The sequence below is a fragment of the Mesoplodon mirus genome (genome assembly GCF_964341445.2).
Source record: "Mesoplodon mirus genome assembly, chromosome: 2".
NCBI lineage: Eukaryota > Metazoa > Chordata > Mammalia > Artiodactyla > Ziphiidae > Mesoplodon > Mesoplodon mirus.
The window spans coordinates 137495579-137513468 of NC_138977.1; the positions used below are offsets into that span (position 1 = coordinate 137495579).

Here is a 17890-nt window from a genome sequence, read left to right on the forward strand (position 1 = left end):
TCACCATTGAGGACAATGTTGGCTGTGGGTTTGTCATATATGGCCTTTATTATGTTGAGGAAAGTTCCCTCTATGCCTACTTTCTGGAGGGTTTTTATCATAAATGGGTGTTGAATTTTGTCGAAAGCTTTCTCTGCATCTATTGAGATGATCATATGGTTTTTCTTCTTCAATTTGTTAATATGGTATATCACATTGATTGATTTGCATATATTGAAGAATCCTTGCATTCCTGGAATAAACCCCACTTGATCATGGTGTATGATCCTTTTAATGTGCTGTTGGATTCTGTTTGCTAGTATTTTGTTGAGGATTTTTGCATCTATGTTCATCAGTGATATTGGCCTGTAGTTTTCTTTCTTTGTGACATCCTTGCCTGGTTTCGGTATCAAGGTGATGGTGGCCTTGTAGAATGAGTTTGGGAGTGCTCCTCCCTCTGCTATATTTTGGAAGAGTTTGAGAAGGATAGGTGTTAGCTCTTCTCTAAATGTTTGATAGAATTAGCCTGTGAAGCCATCTGGTCCTGGGCTTTTGTTTGTTGGAAGATTTTTTAATCACAGTTTCAATTTCAGTGCTTGTGATTGGTCTATTCATATTTTCTATTTCTTTCTGATTCAGTCTTGGCAGGTTGTGCATTTCTAAGAATTTGTCCATTTCTTCCAGGTTGTTCATTTTATTGGCATAGAGAGAAACTCCAGCATGTTTTGTCCATGATTCTTAATATGTCTAAGAAGTAGGGAAAAAAATAAATGCAGAAATATACCACACACCATTTATATTTTTGCTTTAAAAGATTGTTCAATACAAATATGTGAACACAGTAATTTTAGGGGTATATGTTCTAAGAGCAAAGTTAGGTGTCCTATTTTAGTCTACGACCACTACACCTTGTAAGTGACTCAAGTTTCATTCTGCTTTGTTCTCTCATTAGAATACATCCATTATGGTATAGATTAAAATTCTCTTTTATAGAAAGGCTTCCTGAAGAAGTTTTTTGAAATGAAAAAAGTCACTTTACTTGAAAGCCAACAAAAACGTTATTTATTAAACATATATATATCTAAAAGGAGCTTTAATCAATGAAGACTAGGAGTTGGATTAGAAAACATCAAAAGGATGGAAGAAAGACACTGTAATTTCTTTCTGATGTATTCTGGTAATTTTTCATTTTCTCCATACCTAAGTGAAGCAAAAGAGAAAAAGATAAAATTATAACTTAGTCACTTGGTTTGTAAGAGTACCAAAAGGCACATTATATTTTTCAGTAATTCTTCCATGGCAAAGGCACTTCAGAGAGATCATACAAAATTATTTATTAGATACTTAAATTAAGCATACACAATTTGTTTCCTTTACTTATTTTTATTTTTTAAAGATTTTTTTGATGTGGACCATTTTTTTTTAAGTCTTTATTGAATTTGCTACAACATTGCTTCTGTTTTATGTTTTTGTTCTTTGGCTGTGAGGTATGTGAAATCCCAGCTCCCCGACCAGGGATTGAACCTACACCACCCTGCATTGGAAGGTGAAGTCTTAACCACTGGACTGCCAGGGAAGTCCCTGTTTCCTTTTATTTATTTATTTATTTTTTTTTTATTTTATTTTTATTTTTTTTTCTTTTTGCGGTATGCGGGCCTCTCACTGTTGTGGCCTCTCCCGTTGCGGAGCACAGGCTCTGGATGCGCAGGCCCAGCGGCCATGGCTCACGGGCCCAGCCGCTCCGCGGCATATGGGATCCTCCCAGACTGGGGCACGAACCCGTATCCCCTGCATCGGCAGGCGGACTCTCAACCACTGCGCCACCAGGGAGGCCCCCTGTTTCCTTTTAAAATAGACCAATTTCTAAATGTATTTAAATAATAAAAAGAAAATAGGTCAAAAAACTTGAATGGACTTTATAATTTCTAAAGCAAGCTGAAAATCTGGATTCCTCATTAAATTGAAGACACTAAAGAAAATACTAAGCTAAATGCATTATAAATACATTTCTATTAAATATTAAAAATTTCCAAATGACCATATCAAGTAAAATCTGAACTTTTATCTTCTGAACATGGGTTCTACCCATTTTATATCTGTATCCTTCCACTTTCTGGAGCATTTGAAAGAGTTGATTTAACAAAACCTCTCACTTTATGAGTTCTTTAAATGATGGTACTGCATATATACACACAAAAGCAGTTGGTAGATATCCACAAATTATATCTGTACCAAGTATTTTCTCTACAGTATGCACTTTTCATAAAGTATCGTGTTTGTACTGGCACTGTCGGCACCCTACCTCTTTTCAGTAAGTTATGGTTTGAAATGTGGAGACCAAACTACTGCTTATTCTTACTATTCCCAGATCCTCCTTGTTAGCATACTTATTAGCCTGGCATACATCCTCATTTAGAAGGAATATATACATTCAAAAAAGTCTTTTAAACATGAATCACTTTACATTAGATCAGGGGATACAGCCTTTCATTTGGGAAAAATAATCTGGTTACCTTTTAAAAGAAAGCTTCCTTGTTTCTATGTTCTTTTATGTAAATTGTCTAAGTATATTTGAACTTAGAAGTCCATTACTTCTGAAAAGGGCCAGCCTAGTTAGACTGAAGGAATAAGAAGGCTAAAGGAATCTAACCACTTGGAGTGGATAATCCATACCAATTACCCTGCATTCCTGTAAATATTCATAAAATATGCATTAAAAAGACTATATGAGCTGCTATGAATATTTAAGTTTAAATAATAATATGAACTTTGTCAACATGAAAATAGTAACTTTATTAAGTCATTTATTTCATCATATAGATAAAACAAAATTAGAGGAAAGAGCTGAATCTCAACCAGTATTTTAAGAACTTACCTAGTTGTTTGACCATCTGGAGATGAATAACTAATAGAAGACACTCCTGCTTGCACGACCAACTGGGACCCATCATTAAACTGAACCCACACAGCTCCACTAGTTAACTATAAAAGTAATAAGCAAGCAAAATTACTATAGAGGATATGAAGTTCTTAAAAGGTACCCATGTTTAACAGGATTTTCATATAGTTTAAAAAACAAAACAAAACAACCCTTCAGGTAACTACAAATTTGGGGCTGTGATGGTAGTAACATTTGAGAATACTCATATCTTTTACAGATTATTCCTTTAATGGATAGGGCATCATAAATTAAAATTATTCTACATAAATCCTGTTTCCCATTCATTTCCACTAGGATATCTGAGCAAGCTGTTTTTTTTTCCTTTCCCATAGTATTTCTAACCAAGAAGAGATTTAGGAAATAACCAAGCAACACTTTCTTAAATTAGAATTTCCCTCTATTCTTTGTTCTTAGGCCAAAAGAATTTCTATTCTGCTTGAGAATGTTACTTCTTTGCTTTTGAAATTGGTTTCTTTAGTCACTGATGTTTACAATGTGCCACTCCAAACAGAGAACAGAGAAGACATGGACACTGGAATCAAATAGACCTGGGTTTACATCCAGATTCTGCAAACTAACTAGTAGGAATGTGCAAGTCAACCATCCATTATGAGCCATAATTTTACTATCTATGAAAGGAGATAACATCAACTTTACTAGGTTTTATTTTGGGAAATGAGACAATGTATATGGAAAACATGGTACCACATAGCATGTACTCAACAAATGCTGAGTTCCCTTCCCGTTATTTCCTACCCCCCATAAAGGACTAGGCTGTTATTTTACTTCACTGGTAAGTAAAAATTACATGTGCTGTGCTCAAACATCTCCAAAGTTCAAGCTTTCAGAAAATATACAAATCTAAGTTTACACCTACATAAAATTCTTTAAGTTTGAAACTCAATGTAGACCTAATTTTCAAATGCAAAAATTCTTTTCTGCCAAATAAAAGTTACTCTATTAATATAGATTACAAATACTGTTTAAAACTTACGACACCCTGGTCATTCTCAAATCCTAATGTTTAGCCATCATCATGACTTCTACTTTAAAAACAAATGGCAAGAACAGGTCACCTAGGCCCTAGCAGGCAGTTTGTTATCAACAATATCTAGAGCTTTCCATCTGTATGCAAATAAAAAAATGTGAAAATTATTAATGATCTAATCAATGCAAAAAAGGTGTAAAAACTGTCTTGCAAAGAGAAATCTAACTTCTCACCTGTGTAGCCCAACCAACATTTTTCACAAAAACAGACTTGAAAAGTTGTGCTGATTTAGGGAGACAATCTTTTAGACTACTAGGAGAGCTGTTAGTTCCAGAAGCTGCACCTGCAAGGCCAAGTCCTTCATTTGTAACCATCTACAAACAAAAAAAGAAAGGAAGATACTATTCCTTAGCATTCTAATAAGCCAACTTCAGCAAAAGTAGATGATGACTGGATTTTCATTATCTTAAATTAATTTTTAAAAGACAAAATTAAAAAAATACAATCACATTACAGAAAATTAGAAAAAAAATCACACAACTACTGTTTTGATTTTGGTAGATTTCTTTTGTCTTTTTTTCCCAAAGTATAATTTTTCATAGCTGCAATTATATATATGTATGTTTGTGTGTGTGAATACACACATACCCATATACACAGAGATCTATTTCTTTAATCTTGCATTTTACTACATTGCTATATAGTTTTTATTGGCATGATAGTTCATTGAGTAAAAATATAAGTTTGTTTAACCATGATTCTATCATGGATATTAAGGCAGTTTATGTAAAAATAAAACAATATATGTTAATATATTTAGCTTTTTCCCAGAGGAGTCAGGTTATGCCTTGCTGAGGTAATATTTAAACTGAGTCCTGAAAGATGAGAAAGAATTAGCCATTAAGAGGTTTGGGAAAAGAGTTCCAGGTCAAGTGAACAGCATGTGGAAAGGCCCTGAGAGTTTGGCTTAATCAAGGAACTAGGCACAGAGAGTGTGGGGTAGCTCAGGATGAGACTGGTAAAGTAGGTAGGTGATAGTAAGGCCACAGTAGGGTGTTTTAGTTTTATATCAAGGACATTAGGCAATCATTGAAGAGTTTAAAGTACAGAAGTGACATATATTTACTTACAGAAGGATTAAGTATTGGTGCCTGTTCTGGAGAAGCTGCACTATTTATGATCATTCTGTTCAGAGATGGTGTCTCTCTCATTGGGTAGTTTGGATCCACAGAAGGAGGAGGTGTTAAGGCCTTAGGTGAACTAGTACTACTAAGTTTTCTGAAGGAGAAAGATATGTCAAATACATTCCTTTAAAGCTTTCAATTTATAGAAAACAAAAGAATGTTCATAATGTAAACATTAAACTTTTTAAAAAAAAACATTTCTACACATTTTAGCCATATTTAATAAATTTTCAAACATTTACCTTCCTACGATTATTGGGAAAAAGGAAGCACTTCCACTTTTCTTTTCCTCTTCTGAAATTATGGATTCCAGTGCTAAACAAATACGGTGGCCCTATTTCAAAAGAGTGCTTTCTGTCATTACTTCGTCTATGTCATTTGTATTATTATTAATTGTTAAGAAAAAACCTACTAAAAGTCGGTACATACCTCATTAGCATGGTTCATATACATTTTTATTTCCTCTTTCAAGCTATTAACTTCACTTTCACCTTTTAAGGTGTAAGATTTGCCAGTCTTTTCGATCACCTGAATTAAATCTTCTGTTTTGTGTATCTTTGCTCCTTAAAAATTAAGCAGAAAACCCTTTATTATTTCTTTAAATATTACTAGATTTATATTCATTATCACACCCCAGTACATAATGACTCCCAGATCAAGGTAACATTTACATTCACTTATTGGCCATTAATAAAATGAGGCTCTCAAAGTAGTATTCAAAAAATATAGGCCATTTTTCTTTTCCACATATAACTGGCTTAAGTTTGATACTTTTATATTTTTAAAAAACCACTACTCTCATACAAAAACATAACTGAAGGACAGCTATAAGTATGTGTACTGTGTGAGTGTATGTAGTATGTGTCTCTTAAAGGAGGAAATTTTACAGATTAAAAAGTAACATCTTTATAGATTTATAAAATAAAATTCTCTGGTTCAACCTTATCCTTTTGTGATATTTATTATTCTAAAAATTTGGTATGTGTCCGTTTAAATTTCTAGTAAGAAACAGGATATTGTTTATTTCATGCTATTTTTTATAATATCAATCAGAATGTTGTTAAACTGGAGCCAAAAGGGGAAAGAGAATTAATATACGTATTAGAGAATAAATTGTTTACAAGCAAGTATATATAAATTTTGATTAACATTTGACATAGAGTATACTGTGCTGTATAATTTTTATGTATGGATACACACACACACACACATACACACACACACACACACACAACTCGCTGTGTTGGGGAGTTCCCTGGTGGTCTAGTGGTTAGGATTCAGAGCTTTCACTGCTGTGGCCTTGGTTCAATCCCTGGTCGGGGAACTGAGACCCCGCAAGCCATGCAGTGCAGCCATAAATAAAATAAATAAATAAAGCTCACTGTGTTGAATTTACAAAAACCAAAAAACCCCACAACTTCTAAGTTACAAACTAAAGGGAAAAAAATTACCACTTCTAAATGGCACTTACCATCATAAAACCAAACCTCAAAATCAGCACCAGGGGAATTCTCCATCAAAACACATTTAGCGTATCTTGTAAAATAAGTGATTTTGGGAGATTTAGATCTTACAAGCTGCACAAATCTGGAAGCATATTGATATTTTCGCCAGTACTTTTCTAGGGAGAGAAAACAAAAAAGTTACCTAACATTAGGGAATAAAGTGTTGACATAAATTCCATAACAATCTAACATTTATTTCTACTCTTCCTCAAAAATTCAAGTTGAAAGTTAATAATCCCATTACCCAAAGTTAACAGTCCCATTACCCAAATACAAATATTTTAGAGATGTAAGTCTACTATTTTAATGAAAACTAAAGACAGTATAATAAAATTCCTAAGAAGTATATAACAAAATCTGATGATTAGTATCATTATTTATTAAAGTTTTTTTGATGTGGACCATCTTTAAAGTCTTTATTGAATTCGTTGCAACATTGCTTCTGTTCTGTTTTGGTTTTTTGGCCATGAGGCATGTGGGATCTTAGCTCTTCGACCAGGGGATAGAACCCGCACCCCCTGCATTGGAAGGTGAAGTCTTAACCACTGGGCCGCCAGGGAAGTCCCAGTCTCATGATTATTTAAAAAATCTCTTATTTGAATCACTGACTCCTTATTAAAAGTAAGATAATGACTCCAGGAAAGTTTTAATAAATGAAATGAAAAGAGTTCTACCTGAGATAACAGAACCAAATGACTTTAGGAAAAGAAATGTAGCACTTTTTATATTAGTAAAACATAGAGTAGTAAATTTTAGCAGTTCCCTGTAACTATGGTCATTTATAATATTTGATAGTCTTGTCTACGTGTCTTAATTTCTAACAGAGTTAGATAAGATAGGTTCTCTTATTTGTTTCTAAGTTATCTTAGGGAAGTCTTACTACTCAGTACTTAATTTCCCAATTCATAATATCCAGAAGCTAAACCGGGAGCCAAATTTGGTTAACCACAATTACAAGTGATCATTATGTAGCACAGTAATGATTTCAAAAGTCAAAAACCAGATACTTCATGTTGAATTTTTAACATGATTCTAGACAAATTGTAACTATACAAGTGTACAAATTATATTTGTGTGACACATGACTAATATTCTAGAGTTAGTTTTTACTTAAGTAAACAATAAAATACCATTATAACACAGAATATGACTAAACATTGGATTAGTAAGGTATAGCACATCTCACCAGATATAAAGTTATAAGAACATAACCTGCATCTCGACTGAAGCCAAAATATTTACAATTTATGATACCCACAGTATAGAGTTTATGTATATATAAATCCATTATCTAAATTTATTCCCTGGTAAATTTACATACCTGGTAAATTGTCAAAACTGTACCTACTGATGTTGTCAGTAGGTGAGGGCGGTCTATCTGCAAGAGGAAAACCTCTTCCGTCATTTGGATAATAAATAGTGATCTGGCAAAAAATTTTTAAGAATTCTGATTATATGCCATTAAGTTAGAGCACTATATTTTGTTACTAAAATTATAAAAAGAGCTCACATGTATATTATTTTTATTGAAAATGCTAAATATTCTCTAAAAGTAATAATTTTGCTTTTTAAACTTAAGCCTAAAGTTTAGATTTTGTTCCTGGTTATAATTAGTTTTTACACCACACTAATTTATTTAAATGTATGTAGTATGCTATTTTAGTTTTTGAATTCCAGAGATACTATCATATCAGGAAAAGTGACTAAAAATTGTTTTTTAAATATCATTATAGAATGAATGGAATGCTAAATGCTTAAGTGATGAAGCTGCAAGATAATAAAGGAAATCCACATTACCATATTTCCATCACTAGATATTTGAAGAACTTCTTTCACATATTCTTGAGATGCATACTCCTTTAGAAGCTCCACACATACCTCCTCTGAATCAAGTATGCTCACCTAAAAAAAAAATAAAACTAAAATCAGTAACAATTCTCTTATTTACCAGAACAGTTCTGACATATATATTAGTTAAGAGAAAAGTACTTAACCATGGCAGAAACAAAAATTAAAGTAAAAATCAAATAGCTGCTTCACTGCAATTGTCTAGACCACAGGTGTATTTCAGCACAACTGTGAAATATAAGGTATAATGAAGTGTGAAATGATAACCAGTGAGCAGAAAGAAAGCAGAAGGTAGGGTGGAGAATTTAAGAGCTTGAAAAGACAATAGCACGCCAAATAAAGGCAAGACTGGGTGAAAGGGACAAAAAGGATGAAGACAGAATTAAAAAATCAAAATCACCATTCCCAATGCACACATGACATTAAAAAAAGGCTATACTTAATTTTGTGCATACTCCTTTTCTTTAAATAGTTTCAGATGTTAAAAAAAGTTATGTTTTCTAGTTTATCTTTTTGAGACTAGATTAAATGTAGAAACAATGAAAACAAAAGCAAAAGATAGTATTAAATATTAACTTAGTTATTAGGATTGTGAATAATATTTAACACAGTATTTAGCCAGTATTACTTTTAAATGTTTTTCATTATCAATAATTTAAAATTCAAAAATTACTATCAATTCACCATTCTTAAAGTACCCAGAAGGAAACAACAGCTATTTTTTCATAAACACCCAGTCTCTTTTAAGTGAGTTTATCAAGTACGTATCAAAAATACAGGGACATTATAGGGAACTGAAAAGATATCATTATGTTTGATACCAGAAACCATATACTCAAGGAAAATATCATCCAGTGATTTAGAAAAATAATGGACATACCACAGCCTTCTTCGTTTTCTGTCTGATTGGTTTTAACCTGTAAGCAGTCAAAGGAGATGTAATGCTTCTTAATGTATGTTTCTGATAACCCAGTGGTGGCTCCATACCCCTTGTCTTGCTTTGTTCGGAAGAAGGATCTAAGCCAAAAATAGATTCTTGTTGAATTATCTCAGGTTTACTGTGAAATGCAGTCATATATTTCATGGTATTCAACTGTTTTGCAGAATGTGCATTATCAGAAGCATCAGGGCTCTTTTTGGCTCTTATATCAGTCCATGCATTTCTTGATGTGTCCTGCAAATCTGGATGGCCCTGGAAATCTCTGTTTGGGCTAATGCTGTTGCGCTCAGTAGTTTCTCTTAAATGAGCTATAATATACATAGAATAAAGCAATTTAGTGAATAAAAAGTCAAGTCTACACAAAACAATGTCATGCTGGTTACAGTAGCATTCTTTTTTCCTGAGGAACAAAAGAAATCTAGTTTAAAAAAAAAGCTTGTAATTTTTCAGTTTAAGATATGGCATAAGGGAATTCCCTGGTAGTCTAGTGGTTAGGATTTGGTGCTTTCACTGCCAAGGGCCCAGGTTCAATCCCTGGTTGGGGAAATAAGCTGCATGGCTCGGCCAAAAAAAAAAAAAAAACAACAAAAAGATATCGCATAATAAAATAGTGACTTTAAAAGGACATTTTAAGCCAGCCTGCAAAGGAATAACTTGTCTAAGACTAAGAAAGAAAAGATATTAATATGAAATAAATTTTTCAATCAAAGCAAAAACTAGGGTCACCTACTAATACTAAAGCAACTGCCAATGCTGCAACAAATACAGATTTGAGAGGAGTTCCCAGGTAATAATTCTACATAACATGTAAATTCACTCTCTTTAAGCTAAGGACTATTTCATCTTTACTTACAAAATATGCAACTAAAACCAAAACACTCTAAAATATATGAAATAGGTTTATTATTAATACTTAATATTACAAATGTATTTGTACCCACATTTCTAAAACAGTTCTTGAACTTTACCCATTTAAATTTTATATAGTTTTAGAGTTCACGTGGGAACATTATTTTTTTTAAAGCCCTTAAAATGATTAGACTATATAAAACTTTGTAAGGCAATTTTTCTAATGCTAAATTATAAAAATCTATATCTCAGCTTTCCCCTTAAATGACTTTTAAGTGCCTCCCTCCATAACTCCCATTATGACAGAAAATATCTTATATCAAATAATATAACTTTAAAATTGTAGCAGCACTACTAGAGTATTATAAACAAGGTTATTTCAGACATGTCCCTGTTACCAAATAAAAGTATCTATAAACACAATAGAAGGTTAAGTGCAAGATTAAGCACATGGCAGTTTTGTAGTTTTAAAAAACATAAACTTGAATTATCATCTTTAACAAGTACACATGAGAAGATTAATTCTCTTTTGGGCCCTTGAAAATAATATACATGAAAAAAATAGACTCTTGAGGTGACATAACAACTCTCTGCTTAAATTACAGCCATATTATGCACTTTGTCTGAGGTAACATGATACTTAGTAAAAAATTCTCTCCTCCTCTCCATATGTTTCTTTTCTTTTTCCATCATTATTTTCCAACCCACCTTCTGTGAATGTCATGTTCAATAATGAGAAATGTTTAACTTTCAAACTCTGTATCTATAAATAAAATAATGACTTGGATGACAGCTGTTTAAAAATGTTTAGGTTTTAGTAGCTGTGTATTTTAGTGTATGTGAGGTCCCATTGGTACACTATGATGGTCTACATCACCTTCTACTTAAAAATGAAGTCAACCATCTTTTGATTATTTTATAGGCACTGATAGTAGGTACTTATTACAGAGAGGCTGCAGGAGCGGAGGGGTTAAGAGTAAAGTCTCTGAGCCAGACTGCTTGGGTTATACTCCTCTCTCTTGTATTTATGGACAGTGCAGCTTGGCAAATTAACCTTTGAGCACTACTATTTCCTCATTTGTAAGACAGGGCTAATAATAGTATCTTCCTCATATGGTTTCTGTGAGAATATTAATAAGTTAATAATATATGTTAAGCATTAAGGACAGTGGCTGATACAGTAAATACTCAAACTGTGTTAACAGTAATTATTACTATTATTGTAACAGTTTATTGAAAATGCACTATTTTCTTAAGAAAACCCAAATAGAAAACTGCAATGCTTGGTAAGTGGCCAAGTCATTAACTTTTTATTAGATAGCCCATTAAAAACTCACCATTTATTTGCAGATTCCCAAACCACTGTTGCACCATTTCAGTCTGAGCTGTCTGGTCTGGAAATGGAAAAGGAGTTTTTCCTGGACAAAGATGATTGGAGCTAAACAAAGAAAAAAATTTCCCATAAACTAATAAAAAATTATCAGGTACTAACCTTTTAAGGTAAAAAAACACTAAAAAAGGGAGCTCTCTTCTGATATGAATACCTAAAAATTTTTACAGTAACTGTAGAACCCAACATTTGCATAACTAAATTGTGTCTATGAAGCTAAATTCCCATGCCAAAATGCCCATGGCACTATGACAACATTTCTATATGGCTACTGTCCTCTTTTAATTTAAACATAAAAATCAAAGATCAGAAAAAGAAAAACACTAGTCACTAAAAACTTGCCTTCATGTGAGAAGCAGTCAATAATATGATTACTCATCACTTAGGGTCAACTTCTCTTTCTCTATTTGTGTGTGTGTGTGTGTGTGTGTGTGTGTGTACAGTTACTGTTAAGAGTACTTTAGGAATCAGACATGTTTAATATATGATACATTGCACTGGAGACCTGCTTCATATAAAATTTAAAATGACACTAGAAATTCCCAAGTATTAAACACATACTACAAATAAATTCATGAGCACATACACTCATTTTAAGAGATTCTTAACCACAATTCAAAATCATCATTCTGATTCTCTTCCTATTAAAAAACAGAAGTCATAGTTAAAAGTGCCCCAGGAATATCTGACAAGGTTAGAAAAAAGGTAACCCTTAGTTAGATGCAGCTTCATGTTTGTGCTAATACAATGTTTATCGAAAAGTAAAATGCTTTTTGATAGAATTATTCTTACAGTGCTTGATTGTTATCAGGTCTTTCAAAAGATCCAGGACCATTGGATGTCTTTTCTTTAAAGAAGTGAAGAATATTAGCATTGCTGTTTGTGGATGAGTATCTTTCTTCATTTTCATCTACTCCTGATCTTTTGGATTTTGAAGGCATTTCTGCTGAGTAACACCGTTCCATTGTATATGTTTTCGCTCGCGACTGACTATTAGAGATGCCAGATCTATCAGAGGAATGGGCTCTACGAAGGTATCGAGAATGTGGCCTTTCTTCTGCCTCTTGGATTGCTCTTCCCCTTCCACTATTACTGGTTTCTTGTTCTTGATTTCCCCACTGAGTATAAAGGCTGCTTCCATCTCCTGAAGAAGAAAAATCACTTGAATTTTTATTCTTTGGAAATATAGTCATTTTATTTGGGAGTGGCTGGTCAATCAAAAGTCTTCTTCTGTCAAATAAACTACCACTCATACTGGTACTGGAAGAAGCCGTAATTGCAGTAGAAATTGTAGCATGTCCACTATCAATTGAGTCTTCCACAGTTCCTAAATGTTTACTTTTTGTTGAAGAATTTCGGGACATAAAAGGATGGTCTAATACTGAAGACAGACTTAAACGATCTGCTGGATTTCTACGAAGTAACTGGTGAATAAGGTCCTTGGCTTCTCTTGACAAGAAAGTTGGCATTTCATAATCTGCCAGTACAACTTTATTTAACGTGTTCTTGATGGTGTCAGTGTCAAAAGGTGGTCTTCCAATAAGTAACGTATAAAACATACAGCCCAAGGACCAAATATCAGATTCAAGTCCATGTGCACTTCGAGTTGCAATTTCTGGGGAAATGTAATTAGGAGTTCCACATAAAGTATAGTGCTTTTCGTGTGGCATTTTCAATTGAGTGGCCAGCCCAAAATCAGCGATCTTGATGTTCATATTACGCGTAAGTAAGAGGTTAGAAAGTGTGAGGTCCCGGTGTAATATACCATGAGAATGGAGATACAGCATTCCTGTGATGATCTGGTGCATGAAGTGTCGAGCTGTTAGAATGCAAAAAATAAAACTTACAATTTAGAAAATCTGAAGATTCAGTATTTAGAATACATTATGAAACCCAAGTACATATGCCAGTATGACAATTAGTAAACTGGTTTGTAGCTTAGTTTTACCAGCCAAAATACCACTCTGATAATTTCATAATATTCTTTAATAATTCCCATTAAGACAACTAGGCACTCCTTTTAAACTCTGTCCTTTCCAACTAATGAGTTTTCTAAATACAGTTAAGGGAAGCTTAATTTTATTAGGAATTGGGAGTGACTAGAGTTAACTAGGGTAACCAGAAGTCCATAGAAAGAGAAAATATTTATAATTAAACAATTCATAAATAATTCAAATTGTAAAAAAGAGAAAAAAAGAGAAGCAAGCTGAATTTCCTTTGATGTCCTCCCAAACCCTCCTAAAAAGTAGTCACTATTAACAGTTTATATATATTCTTTTAAACTTTTCTTCCATGTGCTTATGTACATTTAAATCTATAGAAATACACTGTAATAAATGTTTTTAAAATATAAAAATGGTATAAAATATACTTTATTACTTTTTTTTGCCACTTCACAATATTTCTTGGAGATATTTCTATGTCAGTACACATAGATCTCCATCTTATTAAATTGCTATTGGTTAATATTTGGGTCATTTCAAGATTATAAAAAAATATAGCAATAAACATTCTTGTACATGCTTGTTTTCTTGTGCATACATATGGGGTGCTTCATTATGGTAAATTCAAGAAGTAGAATCACTAGGTTCAAAGATAAAATTTAGTATTTTAATACTTTGCCAATCGCCCTCCAAAAGGCTGTTATTTTCAAGCATATCCTTGTTGAAATTAGGTAGTCTCAATCCAATGGGTAAAAAAATGGCACTCATTATTTTAGTTGGCATTCTTATGATTACTACTAATTTTGAGCATCTTTTCGTATGTTTATTGGCCAATTATACTTTCTCTTCTGTGAACAGTCTGCTTACATCCCCTGTCCATTTTCCTATACAATTATCTTTTCTTTTAAGGCATGCCTTATATTTTAAATATTAATTGGACAGCCATTTGTTATACAAATATTTTCTTCCTATCTTTAACTTTTAAATTTGTTGACAGTATCCTTTGTCATACACATTCTTAATTTTAATTAGTCAAATTGGTAATTCATTTCCTTCCTATCTTTTGCAAGTTGTCTTATTTAAGAAGGCCTTACTATTATACAGTATTATGAAAAATGCAGTACTCATCATCAATATGTATATGAATTTATTTTTTTATTATGTATTATGTTCTTATTTTCAGTCTAAGGATATGAACATTTCCTTAACTCTTAACACATATGACCAAATTGTTTTCCAAATGGGTTAAATATAGATCAAATGGACAAAAAGCCTATCAGCAACCACCTTTCTTAGCTTTCAATCTTAGCCTGCAATGTCAGTTAGCAGGGTAAGATAATTTGAAAACAATCATTTGTGTGATGATATACGGACCTTACTTGATCCTGATCTGAACTGTAAAAAAAGTTACTTATAAGAAACCGGGGAAGCTGAAACTGACAACGTATTTGATAGCAAGGAATTATTAGGTGTGATAGTGACTTTGTGCTTACTTTTTTTTTTCTTTTTAAAGTCTGCATCGTTTAAAGATAAAAAGATTCAATATACTCTGAGGAATTGGGGGACTAAGAAGGGTACAGATGAAACAATGAGTTGATAGTTTTGGAAGCTCAGTGGTAAGTTCATAGGGGCTCATTATATTACTGTCTCAATTAAGTGTTTGACATTTCCTACAATAAATGGTTTCAACAGGTACTGTGTTTGACTTAGAAACTACTTTATAGTCATCAACAGCATTCTAAAAAGCTTTTTCTAGATTTGAAAAGATACACATACAACTGTGACCAATGACTTAATTTAAAATGTTTTGGCAAAAGATGGATAGCAAATTTCTTCTTCTACTTTACTTCTGTAATGCCTGAATTATTTATATGGATTAACAGCTTTTTTAATTTGGGGGGGGGAAATCTCTTTTTATAGCCCAAAATAATAATTGAAACAGTTTTACTGAATATTATAAAACAGTACATTCTTCAAAACTACAAAGAGTAAAATTTGTATTTTCTAAAAAAAATTTTTTTTAAGAAAAATGAAAGAAAGAAAAAAAGAAGCACAGCCTACCTTCATTTTCTGAGAATGGTTTTCTTCTGTTTTTTAGATACCTGTTCATTTCTCCATTATGGCACATTTCTAATACTAGGTACACATAATTGTTATCTTCAAAATAGTTATACAGCTGAAATGTAAAAGGGCATAATAAATTATAATACAGAAAAATTCAATGCCCTTGGCCACTTTTACAAAATTTGTATCTTACCTCCAAGATAGAAGGATGTTTCAATTGGCAGTGTATTTTCACCTCATTTTGGACTCTCTGTACCATTCCAGCTTTGTACATGGCTTTCTTATCTATCTAAAAATAACACGAGAGGTTTAAATGTTGATGATAAACTTTCAAATGTGAAGTTGTCATGTTAACTTTGAAAAGAGAAAGTATACTTTAAAATATTCTGAAGTCCTTTTATCTTCTTTTTGAGATCAATTTATTTCGTTGTCTATTTTCCCCATGCACCTAGCCGAGTGCTTGACAGAGTGGACATTCAATAAACTTGCCCAATGCATTCTAATACACTCTACCAACTTAAAGAATTTAATAGCTCAACCATCATATCTATGATAATAACAACGAATAAAATTTAGCAAAGCTTTAAAACAAAACTTCTCTTCCCTTTTCCTACTGGTTTAGGTGTTTCTTAATTTGCTTATGTTACTCCTATTAGACTGACTTCTAACAATCAAGAATAGTACTTTAGCTTTTTACAGTGTAATACAGAACTATGCACAAGTGTATTCTTCTTATTATAAACAAATTATTTGTTCTTTGACTGCTACCAATTACTCTAAGTTACGTATAATTAGAACAGATACCAAATCTAATGAACATGAGTAAAGACAGAACACTTATTTAAGCATGGTTAAGGATCTCCTAAGAGATCCTTAAGTTTAACTGTTGGAACTACTGTCTTCTACCTAAGCAATGGGTTTTTTACAGCATAAAGAAAAGGCTGGCAGGTAAGGAGTTTCTAACATCTCAAGTAGCAAACCTCTCTAGTTACTTGCAAAGTAGAAGTGAGAAGCTGATTAACATATTCTTACCATTTTGATTGCAACTTCCAAACCAGTGTGAATGGACTCAGCTCTATAGACACCAGCAAATGATCCTTTACCAAGCAGATTTCCAACTTTAAAATCCTTAAAAGTTAAAATTAAAGAAAATGTGTGATGATTTTCGACGTAGAAAGGAAGAAAAATAGGAAGGGGCCGGCAAAAAGAGGCTAAAATGGATCGGGAGGAGAATTTGCATTCAAAATTCAAGCAGGTATCACACCTCGATACAGCAGGTGTCTGGGGTGGACAGCATGTTGACGCCTTGCGGGTCTCTGAGCTTCCAGGCTGGTCTCTGGATAGAGCACCCTAATGATCTGGTTCCTCAGCCTCAGCGTAGCCTCAGCATCCTCGTCCCACCTCCAGCCAGCCCCCGAGGGCTAAGGCCCTGAACGGAATCCCGCCGCAACTCCCGCCGGAGGTAACCGCCATCCCCTTGGAGAAGGGGAAGATAGCCTTGCCCTGCTCTAGCGCGGCAGCTCCGGCGGGATCGCTGACATGAAGCCGCGGTGTCTAGGGACAGAAGGGCGGGGCCACGAGCAACACACCTGTCCCACCGCCCCCGCGTCTCAGAGGGGCGGGCCGCTCTCCGCCCACAAAGAGCCGGGCCCCCGGGGGTTGGGACCCTCCCAAAGCACTCCGGCGTCCAACCTGCAGCCGTTAGCTGCGCTCTATCCCCTTCCAGCCAGGGTCTCGACGAGTCCCAGCACTCCGACTCCCACCCGCCCTACTGAGGACTGCCGAGTCTTTTCACCTCGATCTTCTCCCCGATGCAGGTCGCCATATTTCCAGGCCGCGGTCCGTGCTCCCCGGATTAACTCCCTTCACGCAGTCCTTTAGAGGCAGCGCTCCAAGCAGGCAGTGTGTCTTGGCGTCCATCAGGCTCGGCTCTCTAGGCCGCCGCTCCCGGCGACGACACCACAGCCACCGAAAGGTCTCCCGGGCACCTTCCGAGGCCTGGGCGGCGCCTCCGCGCTCCCATTTTGAAAAACTCCCGCCGGTTGACGTTCTAGCGAGGTTGGAGGGGACGTAACGAGGCGGGGCGCTCCGCAGAGGCTGCGCCGGGCCGCGCATGCGTGGCAGGCTCCTTATCCGCTGGCCTCCGGGCCGAGGACCGGAAGTGCTTCGGCGGCCTAGAGCTTGGTTGGGAGCGCTGGCAGTTCGGCTCTTGGAAGACCCGCTCAAGACGGATAAAAATGGTAGCTTAAGATATGAGAC

General features: G+C 34.5%; 1 protein-coding gene across 2 annotated transcripts; it reads right to left on the reverse strand.

Annotated features, from left to right (window-relative positions):
* Positions 1–1013: 1013 nt before the first annotated feature.
* PLK4 (polo like kinase 4) lies at positions 1014–17670 on the reverse strand. 2 transcript variants are annotated; one of them, XM_082611753.1, is made up of 16 exons: positions 17427–17670; positions 16664–16759; positions 15825–15920; positions 15629–15743; positions 12417–13443; positions 11572–11672; positions 9326–9693; positions 8395–8499; positions 7919–8021; positions 6564–6713; positions 5522–5655; positions 5335–5426; positions 5039–5186; positions 4142–4282; positions 2855–2961; positions 1014–1179 (listed from the first exon to the last, which is right to left on the reverse strand). In XM_082611753.1, exons 1-16 carry the CDS (start codon positions 17454–17456, stop codon positions 1077–1079), a joined length of 2916 nt encoding a protein of 971 aa, XP_082467879.1. In that variant the 5' UTR covers positions 17457–17670; the 3' UTR covers positions 1014–1076. The 2 variants fall into 2 exon arrangements, with proteins under 2 accessions (XP_082467879.1, XP_082467880.1); XM_082611754.1 differs by having other exon boundaries at positions 9326–9462; positions 17427–17669.
* Positions 17671–17890: the final 220 nt, after the last annotated feature.

Excerpts from the sequence above, each read along its gene's own strand:
- PLK4 (XM_082611753.1), bottom strand. The coding sequence starts at position 17,456 with ATGGCGACCTGCATCGGGGAGAAGATCGAG. Across the intron at positions 6,714-7,918 it reads CAGTTTTGACAATTTACCAG|AAAAGTACTGGCGAAAATAT; the intron begins GTATGTAAATTT and ends TTCTCTCCCTAG. Across the intron at positions 5,427-5,521 it reads ATATGAACCATGCTAATGAG|GGCCACCGTATTTGTTTAGC; the intron begins GTATGTACCGAC and ends CTTTTGAAATAG.